We start from the raw sequence: 12,121 nt of genomic DNA, 5'->3' as shown, positions 1-12,121 counted from the left end.
ACAAAGGCTAAAGAGCCATTTTACCAAAATCTCCAACACAACATTCCCAATATTTCCAACATTCCTAGCATTTCTAGCATGCCCAAAATCATGAAAATCATTGCTATCGCTATCCTCATTATGAAGAACAACATAGTTTGGTCTCCTTATCTCGTGAGCTCTAGGACCCACTTGTTGTGGTTGTTGGGGTGTTATATTCCTCCTTAGTGGTGGTGAGCATGGTGGTGTGAGTTCTCTTTGTGGTTGGGGTATCAGAATCTCCTCATCCACCGATTAGGCCTCTAGTGGGTTGTTGTGTTATAGTCCGCACCTCTAGCTTGAAGCTTTCTATGAAGGCTTTTATATGCTCTTTGAAACATCTTTGTCCTTCCATTTGAGTCCGACTTTTCTCCATTATGAACTCTCGAAGCTCTTCAAATCTCTTCTCTATAGATTCCATTGATTCTTGCGGTAGCCTCGGTTGAACGATTTCTATAAAAGTCTTGGGTTAGGAAAATGATTGGCTCAGATACCAAGTTATACTGATTCATCACAATAGATTTGATTTTGATCTTAAATCAACAAAAGAAGTTCGTCACTAGCGTAACTAGTAGGAGTTAATCCCTAAGATATAGGTTTGAAACCTTCTTGCAAAAGGAAAATAATGTTTGATTCATAAACCATTGACTCCATAACTCTAGTAAGAGTAACGAATCTCTAGTAAGAGTACCGAAATCTCCAAAGTTTAGCAGTTATGTCCTCGAAATTTAACAGAATCACAAGTCGATTTAGCTTTCCTGCATCACTTGGGGTCACTAATATATCAAACATATGTTCCTTCTGTATCGTAATTGGAGTAGCAGCTTGTTTTTGACGCGTTCTTCTTCTTCATCATAGATAGATAATATCCATAAACTCAAGCTTGGGTGAGTCGGGATTGATGTCTTGGTGGTGTTGTGGGTCATACTTTGTGCCTAACCAAGAATCCATCTGATGATTATCGTAGATTTGAGATAAAGAGATAAGATTAGGTTTGTGGAGTGAGGAAGAAGACGACGGTGGAGAAGAAGAAGATGAGTCTGAGAAAGGAAGCATAGTTATTGACGTTTTCTTCCAAGTCCGATCCAAATACGAGTATTTTAGTAACGGTATCAAGGATAAGAGTATTTTAGTAATTACATAACGAATGGATCTCACTTTTTTAAAAGTGTAGAATGAAAAATGCCACATTAACTTCGGATTGACCGGTCATAATTACCATTTATACACTTTAGTGTGCGGTAACTAAAAGATTATACAGTTGGTTTCAAAAAAAAAAATATATAATTTTGTGTGCAAAATTGAAAGCTGTACAACAAAATGTGAAAAATATCAAATATTGTACACCATACATGTAATTTACCCATCTTATAAAATTATACCACTTTTTTTTTCTAACTAATTGATTATGTATTTTATGACTATTCTTAAATTTCTTATTATTAAAAGTTTCTTTTCCTTGTTGTCTTAGTTGAGTTTCTAAACCCAATTCCCCTAGTTTAGTATACACATAACATTCATCTCAACTATTATAACTATTATGCATTTTAAACCAACTCAACCACTTTGAAATATTGAAATAATTAATACTATAAAGTGTAATTATAAACCAATATTAGGGTGCTACACGGGGCGGAACCATTATTACTCAAAGGTGAAACCAATCTGAGATGGCTCCACCCCTGACGATATGGATTCAAATATGCCTCCGTATTTATTATCTTAATAAATTAACATGATTATCTAGTCTTGTGATCGTATTGAATGATGTACATGATATTTTCCAATAATATGTTATTCTTGTATGTGTAGATATAGGTCTCTTGTAGAGCCAAAGCTAGAAACTTGAGAACTTAAAGTTTACACATCCTAATTAGGTTGACACATTCATCAAACCTTAAATTAACATGGTTCGAATTTTATTAAAAAGAAATAAAAATAATAATAGAGTCAAAACAACAACCCTAGTACGAGCAAACTAACAAAAAAACGAAACTACCGTAGATTACAAAAACCATCACTAATAATACCCATTAACCTTAGCCATCCAATTCAAATATCCTTGACCAAAACATCAATTTGTACCCTCTTACTTGCTAAATGTTACTAAGTATGTAGCCATCTGGTCCACCCTACCGATCTAAGTCTACCAGGCCAATGACACGACAATTGGTGTGACACCATTAGCCCACTTGGCAATGTATAAATTTTTTGACAGAATATGCAAGTCATGTGATAGTGAGATATTGGCTGCCATGGATGCTGCAATGCAATAGAAGATGGTGTCGATATACTTTCGCTTTCTCTTGGAATTGGCTCTCAATCGTTCTACGAATATGTGCATATGCAACTATTATAAAGTGAATCTTTTCGAGTTGTTCAGCTGGAAATTATAGGCCTTATAGTAGCTCCTTATGAAATGAAGCGCCATGGATTCTAATTGTTGGAGCAAGTACTATTGGTAGAGCTATAAGAGCAACAATATTACTTCGCACCTCCAGGCTCCACTTCGGGATCCTTTGACTTTGCGTCCTATGCAGTTTGAGTATAGTCTGACCGCTTTGGAGAACAACCTGCACAAAAAATGTTTTCATTGAGTTTTAAGGCAGAACAACTACGATTTCACTCTAATTCTATATTAAATTATCTAAAATAATCACGTACATGTTCCAAGTAATATTGTTGTTGTTATAGCTCTATCAATAGTACTTGCTCCAACGGTTAGAATCCATGACGCCTCATTTGATAAGAGGCTACTATAAGGCCCGGAATTTCTGGTTGAACAACTCGAAAAATTCACTTTCTAATAGTTGCATACGCGCCTAATTCGACCACGTTCTATTTCAAGAGAAAGTGAAAGCACATCAACACCGTCTTTGACTGCAACATACATATGGGAGCCAATATGTCACTACCAGAAGCCTTGCTTATTCTGCTAGAAACTTTATACATTGCCAAGTGGGCTAATGGTGACCAGAAAGCTATCTACTCAGTAACATTTAATCAAGCTAGAGCGTGCAAATGGATCTTTTGGCCAAGGATATTTGAATTTGGTGGCTAAGGTTAACGGGTATTATTAGTGATGACTTTGTAATCTAGAACAGTGGTGCGCCTCTTGCAGACCTCCTAGACATCCTTCATGAAGACCGATGCGGCTCTGCTCTTAGTAGAATTGTCTGTCTTTGATCTTTTTCTTGCTGCCGGGCTTCTGCCCTCTTCTGTAACGAAAAAAAATGAGTGAATGAAGAAGCCATTGTGAAAAGCCTCATATATAGGCAACACAAGAATCATTGAACATGGTTTAAAAAGAAGAAGTGAATCAAGAAGAAGGCATTGTGAACGAAGTGCCATTGCTGATTTCTGATAAGAAAGAAGGAAATGCACATGTTAAAGTGCTTTCTATTTATGATTCTATGAGGTGACTTTTCACCTAACAGAATATTAAACTTGCTGGATACCACTTCAACAGATTATTAATAGAGTTTCTAACTTTTTCTTTTAATTAACTACTTATTCCCTCCTCCGTTATAGATATGGCAACGGGTACTGTACCCACGGGTACCTGGTACTATCCAATTCTAATGGGACTATCTGTACTCTGTATAAAAAGTATGGGACGGGTATGAGATCAAAATCATTACCCGTTAAGGTAGTGGGACGGGTATGGGAATACTCCCAGGATATATCCCGTCATAAATTTTTTATATATTAATAAATATCATTGTTTTTTAGATGTAAGACGTGATATTTGAACCACAACCTTTTGTTTTTCAACTATTGAGTGATACTACTAAGCTAATTTATTTTTATTCATTAAGGTTCAATTTATTCAATTTTTAGATATATGATTTATTAAATTTATACTTTGTTAAATTTGTAATATTTTTTGTTTTATTTATTGATTATTAATGGGTAAGGGTATCCGCGAATTAAATGGGATGTGTATGAGATGCAAAAAGTATACCCGTTAGGGTAATAGGACGGGTACGGATAATTAAAAAATAAAAGGGTAAGGGTTTGGGATTGACATTACCCGCGGATATCATACCCGCTGTCATCCCTACTCCATTCATCTGCCTATAATTATGTCAGTTTGTACAAAATAATAAGTTCACGGAATGTTATGATACATTAAAATAAAGGATAAGCTAAAAATTATTCCTAACATTGACAATTAAGGACAATTTTATATCTAACATTTTAAATGGTGCAGTTCCATCTCTGGAGTTGGCAATCAGGATCAATTTCACTCTAACATTGACAAGTTGGATCAATATCAAATATTATTAAAAAAAAATACAAATATTTTATTCGCATATTCTATATCAATTGCATATTATTAGTTATTTGTAAAAAAATTTAGGTTATTAAATTTTCATAAGAAAATTAGAGATTAATATTTTCAATTCGATAATTATTTGGATTTATTGATCCAACTCTTACCGAATATATATATATATATATATTAATTTTTTTCAATTTTAAATATTTTTGATATTAATATTATAATGTATATCAATCAATCACATTTGATGTCGGTCGTATAATATCACATTTTTGGGTAATTTAGATGGTAATTAGCACATTCATAAAAAGAAATAAGTGGTTTTCAAGTGGAAAAGAACTCTTGTAAAAGTGAATAAACAAGTTGTTTTTGGTGTAAAATATTATATAAAAATTGATGCAATTAAGTAAATTGGTAAAATATTGTAATAGTTGTAACACAAACATTTAATGGTCTTATATATGCGTTGATTTTCATCTAAATTCAATCAAATGTGATTGATTAGTATTCTTTAATATCATAAAACAATAGATCAAAATCTAAGTAAACACAAATACTTTTAATGGATTTATAGTTTAATGTAACAAAATAATAGATTCGAAGAAAAATAGAAACATTTTTTTTAATAGGTGATGGCTAAATATTACTTTAACCCACAATCTTAAAAGCAACCAAGTGGAAAATAATTGATACACATCATTTTTTTTATTTCTAACCTTGTTGATTGCTTTTCTTTTTTAATCATGAATAATTTTTTAGCACATATATGTTTACATATGCAAAAGAAGAAAAAACCACTTTTGTTATTGATCACCCACTCAGCTTGCTAATTATAATTTTCTAATTAATCCAAATGGAAATTGATTTCTTCAAATACGAATAATATTCACGACCAGTCTTAAGAAGATCTGAATATATAACAAACGACTAGGAAGGAGCCGGGGTCCGGCGTCCCCTCTCCAATGCTTAAGTTAATAGTGTATTTTGAGGAAAGTGATAATAGTATGTAACCGAGAGAATGAATAATATACCTTATGATGTTTGACTTGAGGATATTTATAGAGATTTGTTCACATACCTAAGGCGAGTACCTTTCCATGTGTAAGCCTTTGATTGGCTCCGGCTTCGGCTCCTATCCATTCTCACTATTCTGTAATATACAACATGTTCTTAGGAATAAGAGTGTATATTTGAGGTTTGGATTGCTCATGCTTTTCCTTTTTAAGAAAATGGTTCCACCTTTTAGACTGAATTTTCAACCTGGCGTTTCTCTTAGCTCACTCATCTTATTTCGCTTCATAATCTGTAATTATTGCCCTAATGTTTGAGAGAATCGAAAAGACTTTTAGGAATATTACAAACTCTTGGCATTCTTCTTCTATATTTACGAAGAAGTGAAACTTCTTCATTTACTTTCTGCTTCGATGTTCCTTCTGTAAGTTTTCTGATCCTTTCCTCCATTTTCACTCATTCCTTTTTCTTAACTTTCACTCTGTAAGTTTTCTGATCCTTTCATTCATTTTTACTCGTTCTGTTTTCTTAACTTTTACTCCATGGCTCTAAAGTCACGAACAAACACCTCTAAGAAACCTCTACTTCTTCCACTTCGAAAAACCCTAAGAAATCTCCTATCAAAGTTCGTAATCTATAGTATTAAATGGCAAAAGACGGTTAGGTAGTTGTGAAAAATAGAAAAAGACATAAACCAATGTAATATATAGTTTGTGCTTTTTTTTTTAAAGAAGTCAAACTAAAGGTATTTATTTGAGTTTCCAATTTAAAATCATGTTACTTTAATGTATATTTTCCTTTAGATTCAAACATCGATATTTAGTTTTTAGAGAGAGAATGATATAAACGAGAAAGATATGAACAATGCGGGAGAGCTTAAAGAGAAGGGAATGATAAGAAAAAGTAAGAGATATAAAGAGGGTTAGGAAGTGGATATTAAAACTTTTGAAATTAAAAACATATTTTTTTTTTTATGTTAGATGAGATGAATTTTTGAGTTTCAAAGAGATAAAAAAATGATGATATAACGCATTCATATACATCATATTGGGAGGTCATCAATAAGTTGAGATATATTTACGTATAAAAACGAATGTTATACACCAACATGTAAAATAATGTACATTAGATATGCAGCAAGTATTTATTTACTCCATTGCTTTTTTCATATTAAAATTGAGAGTTTTCAGTATTTGGATAGGAGCTATAAGAAGTATTTTTTTACAAGAATTCTATTATCGTATTTCTACATGTTGAATTCTTGATTAGAACGTTGATCACCAGATAACACAACAACCGTCAGAAAAGGGGCCGGAGACCGGCGAATCTTCTCCGATGATTAAGTCAGTTGATAAACTTGGGGATATCAAAGACTAAGAAGAAAGTATTTTTTTTTTTTTTGTGATTAGAAATGAGTTACCTCAATTCTGGGAGCGCCTCAGCTATTTATAGATAATTAAAGTGATATCTCGGACACGTGGCAGCTTACGATAGGTTAGTGGACCCTAGCTTTGCGTGTCACTATGTGTTATGAGAATGAGGAGCGTGTATTTAGAATCCAGTGTTTTGATTGGTCCACGTGTCTTCCAGGATACATTTTAAGGAGTTGCGTTTGGCAACATGAAGATGACTGAACGATTGCCTTCGGTCAAGGTTGTAAAAGACGCTAGGTGTTAGTCGGGCGGACAGACCCTTACTAATTAATCGGAGATTAATCAGATTTGTATTTTTTGTATTTTTGTATTTTTTTATTATATAAATACAATTAATATATAAATTATACTATGTAAAAATAATAATATAAAATATTTAGGATAGAAAAACATACGCATTTTAATATTATTTACATTAATATCATTAAAAAATAACAAATGGATCAATAAAATAACATTTATAATAAAATGTGTCAAAATAAAATAAAATAAAAATTCTTAAAAATAAATTTAATAGTTTAAGGTTTTTTTTGTTATTTAATATTTTTTAAAATTAAAAAAAATTGGCATAAAATTTAAAGACAAATTTTTTCAAAAAAGTCGGCTGGGACCGTCTAGGAGCCGCCAAGGACTGCCTAGGACCGCCTGAAACCGTTTAAGAGCCTAAAAATCAGTTAACCGATTTATGCCGCCCGATAAGTGGAAATCGGGACGATGTTCTAAAAATCCCCATCTTGACTGATTTTTAGAACACTGTCTTCGGTTCATACCTACATCACGTCAATATAACTCTTAATTCCTCTTTATGTTGAAGAAAGTCCATTTCAACTTTCTAAATCATAGTGGGCTCATTTATCATAAACTCAAATGATTTAATACTATAACAGATTCCAACATCAAACAAAATGTAAACCAAACGGTCGGTAATTTACTCCTATGCCCATATCAGATCCATTGCTCCCTCAATTCGATCAATCACTATTTCCTTTTTACAAGGATATGAAACTAAAACATTTTTTATTCCAATTACAAGCAGCATTTTTGAAATTCCGATCCTAGATTCTTAAAATTAGGATGAATCTCTTCCGCTGACCAGATCTTCAAGGGCCAATTTTATTAATTAAAAGGGAAATAATAATTATTTATAATTTTCTCAATTATCTTTTATTTAATCGGATATTTATTTAGTTAAATTATGAGTCCACGATTTACTAAAATTCTAATTCTCAACTACTTCCCTAAATTGATTAATTTCATAATTAAATGAAATAATCATTCAATCAAATCCCCAGAAACCCATATCCATGGCTATCAGCTGCTCTTCTCCTCCATTGCTACTCTACCCTACACTTTTTTTCATTCTTTTTTTCTCTACCATTAACAATCATAATTTCCATTTTTTCACCCACTTCTCTTCTTCTTCTTCAAATAGAACCAATATTTCTGTAAAGGAATCCACCATCATTTCTCCATTTCCAAGTCCGATTTCGGACTCTAACACTGAAATTATAGCTAATAATAATGTTTCAGATGTGAAAATGAAGACTCGGATTGAGGAGATTGAAGAAGGTTTAGCTAGAGCGAGATCCGCGATTTGGAAGGCGAGTCGAACTCGGAATTACTCGAGTTACAGCCAGAAGAAGAGGTTTATTCCGAAAGGAGATGTCTATATTAACCGTTATGCCTTTCATCAGTTAATATCTTCTTCCCCTTCATTTATTTTTCTTTTTATTTTATATTTCTAAGGGTTCTGTTTGTTTCACATGATCTTGTTTGTTGTTTGTTGCTATTGCTTTAAAAAGCAGCTGTTTTGAATTTTAGTGATGTCAGATGTTATGGGCGTGACATTTGCCACATAATCTGATGATTCAGTCAATGGATCTTTATTTTGAAAATCGGTATACATCTGACACCAAAACCCCACTAGGATTGCACCATGTGGCGTTTTACGCCACATCATGCAATTCCGCCTGAACAGCCGGAGTTTCCAATAAGTTCTTACACTAAAATATCAATTTGTGGTAACGAGAAAACTAATTACATATATAGGGTGTTTATAAAACAATTTGCAGTGTATGTCCACTAATTAAAATAGCGGAAATTGATATATACATTAAGGGGTGTTTGGTTGCTCATTTTCATGCTAATGTTTGTCTTTTCACTTCAAAAGTGGGAGTTTTAGGTGTTTGGTTAGTGACCTCCTGTTTGACTTTTACATTCGAAAAATAGCTTTTTATAAAACAGCAAACAATATGTAAAACAAACGGGCCTTAAAATGTCATTCTATTCACGAATGGAATAAAATAATTATAATTATTCTGATAAATGGAATATAAAAGAATAGAATATATATTCCTTAGTAGGAGCATCTCTAATGTCATTATACTCCTTTAACAAACTCTCAGTCATTGGAGTGAGTTTAATATATTGAGTTTTTATCAACCACTCAATGTTTATTGAGCTTTTGATTATTTATATATATATTTTTTATTTTTAAAATAATATGATTGGTTTAATTAATTGATGAATTCATTATGATTGGTTTAATTAATTGGTAGATCATTTGTGATTGGTGGATCCATTATGATTGAGTGGTTATAGAGTTTAACCATTGGAGTTAGATAGTTTAATAAAATGATGTTTATTAAATTGATCATGTGGCATGTAAATTGAGTGGTTGTGAATATAAACCATTAGAGATGCTCTAATAGTTATTCCTATATTTGACAGAATAATATAAAATGAAATAGATTTGGATTGATCTTAGGGTTTGTTTGGTTCATGAAACTTCGTCATTTCATGAACCAAACAAGCCCTGGGATCAATCTAAATCTATAAAATGTTTTGCAAACACTGAAATTTTAGATAGAATTGGATCATATGGCGCAACATGGGATTTTACGCCACATGCTATAGGACCCGGTCTTACCTAAAAACCCTAAAATATATAATTAGTTTTCTCCTTTACTACAAACTAGTATTTTACCCGAAAAGAAATACCGCTCTTTCCCATACATATTTACTATTCCCTCCATTCCTTTTTAACCGTCGTTTTTTAATTTTGAATGACAGGAGCTACATTGAAATGGAGAAAAGATTTAGGGTTTGGACATATGAAGAAGGAGAGATACCATTATTTCATAATGGACCAATGACAAACATATATTCAACAGAGGGTCAATTTATTTCTGAAATGGAAACTGGAAAAAACCCATTTTCTACTTCAAATCCAGAAGAAGCTCTTGTATTTTTTATTCCAGTTAGTGTTGTTAGCATCATCAAATTTATTTATACCCGTCAGATTCATCAAAGTTTTGCCCACAGATTTCAATCCATTGTCTATGACTATATTCAGACCATTTCTACCAAATACCCCTTTTGGAATACTAGCTCTGGTGCTGATCATTTCTTGGTTTCTTGCCATGATTGGGTAAGCCTAATCTTTTTTTTGTCCTTTTTCTTGTAGTCCGGGGCGGATGTAACAATTTGGTCCAATATCATATAGACGCGTTTTAAAACCGTGAGACAAAGTGTGAGACTACATAGTAGGGACCCTAGATATGTATAATTGTATAAAGATAATATGAAAGACGCAGATAAAGGATATTATGATAGTAGATGAAGATATGTATATAGTCATAATATCCTTTATCTGCGTCTTTCATATTATCTTTATACGATTATACATATCTAGGGTCCATACAGGGATTATACATATTGGATCAGAGTATTATAATTGGTATCTGAGCTGACTTTCCACTTACAGTGTGTTAATTAGTTCATAGATGGAATGAACTGGATCTCACATCGGAATTGGAAAGAAGGTGATTGAGCTATATTAGTAGAGCGTTTTTGATACATATAGACGTGTTTTATAGTCGTGATATCTAATAAGTTGGATTTTAGGAACAAAGTGTATAATACCTATATGATATTGGATCAGATTGTTACAACGGATCTAAGTGAATTTTAGGGTATGTCGATCTTTTAGCATGTCGACAACATATGGGATTCCGCTCAAGGAGAGATCGGTTGTTTCAACCCTTATATCTCCTTCGGGAATCTTAGGGTTTTTGCCAACATTACGTTGTATCCCGTCATCTACACTAGGGATATCGGGATATCTCTCAAGGAGAGACCGACTATTTCAGAGGGAATTATTAGAAGCATTCGGTTCTCCATGTCACTCGGAGGACCGTCTATACATATTTTGACATGTGTAATACGGATCCACACATATTATAAGAGGCTCCACTATTTTATTTATTCAGTATGGTCACAAAACCCGTGTCCAAATGTGAAAGTGACATGGAAAATCAGGTGCTTAATATACAAACTCCTATTTCAGACCGGACATCTCCTTTAGCACCCCCGCAATTGTTGTCCTATCTCTGCCCTTGTTTACAATTTAGCAACTATGTTGCGTAAAAATTTTGATTTTAAAGCGTTTCACGTTTCAAAACTTTTCACTCCATATTTCCATAATTTATAGGGTTCATTTTTTAAAATTTGGAAACTCGAATGTAATATGTTTTCAAAAGTTATCGATGTCACTATTATAATTGTTTTAAAAATTTATAGCTATATTTTTATTATTTACGCGTTTCCTCACAAAATTCTAATTTTCATTTTCGGTTTCGATTTTCAGTTTCTGTATCCGTTTTTGTTTCCGTAATCTTATGTGTTAAATGTTTTCAGGCACCGGATGTTTCAGTAGCACAACCTCAATTTTACAAGCACTTCATCAGAGTACTTTGCAATGCCAACACATCAGAAGGCTTCATTCCGACAAGAGACGTCACCCTGCCGGAAATTAACCTTCCGAGTGGAAAACTAAACCCTAAACCCATAAGAAATTCTCCGGCGAATCGCACAATCCTCGCTTTCTTCGCCGGACAAAATCACGGATTTGTAAGAAAGATATTATTCAAGCATTGGAAAGACAATGACAAAGATGTTCAAGTTTACGAACATCTACCGGAAAACCTTAATTACACCGGACTAATGAGCCGGAGTAAGTACTGTTTATGCCCTAGCGGATGGGAAGTTGCTAGCCCGAGAGTACCGGAGTCAATTTACGCCGGTTGTGTTCCGGTGATCATTTCAGATAACTATTCTTTACCGTTTAGTGATGTTCTTGATTGGGGTAAATTTTCTGTTCATATTCCGATCTCGAAGATACCGGAAATAAAGAGGATATTAGAGGGGATTCCGATGAGCAAGTATTTGAAAATGCAAAAGAGAGTAATTCAAGTTCAAAGACACTTTATTCTTCATAGACCAGCTAAATCTTATGATGTTTTGCATATGGTTTTGCATTCTATTTGGCTTAGAAGGCTTAATGTTAGGCTTCCTTTATAAATTTTAATTTTTT

At 33.0% G+C, this 12,121-nt stretch overlaps 1 protein-coding gene across 1 annotated transcript; it reads left to right on the top strand.

The window, feature by feature from the left end:
- The first annotated feature begins 8,178 nt into the window (after nt 1-8,178).
- On the top strand, nt 8,179-12,108 carry LOC136203751 (probable glycosyltransferase At5g11130). The gene is made up of 3 exons (XM_065994977.1): nt 8,179-8,440; nt 9,820-10,177; nt 11,446-12,108. The coding sequence occupies exons 1-3, from the start codon at nt 8,286-8,288 to the stop codon at nt 12,106-12,108; spliced, it is 1,176 nt and encodes a 391-aa protein (XP_065851049.1). The 5' UTR covers nt 8,179-8,285.
- Nucleotides 12,109-12,121: the final 13 nt, after the last annotated feature.

Source organism: Euphorbia lathyris, chromosome 8, assembly GCF_963576675.1.
Source record: "Euphorbia lathyris chromosome 8, ddEupLath1.1, whole genome shotgun sequence".
NCBI classification, from domain to species: domain Eukaryota; kingdom Viridiplantae; phylum Streptophyta; class Magnoliopsida; order Malpighiales; family Euphorbiaceae; genus Euphorbia; species Euphorbia lathyris.
The sequence above is the reverse complement of the archived record's forward strand: the minus strand, read 5'-3'. Positions and strand labels throughout refer to the sequence as shown.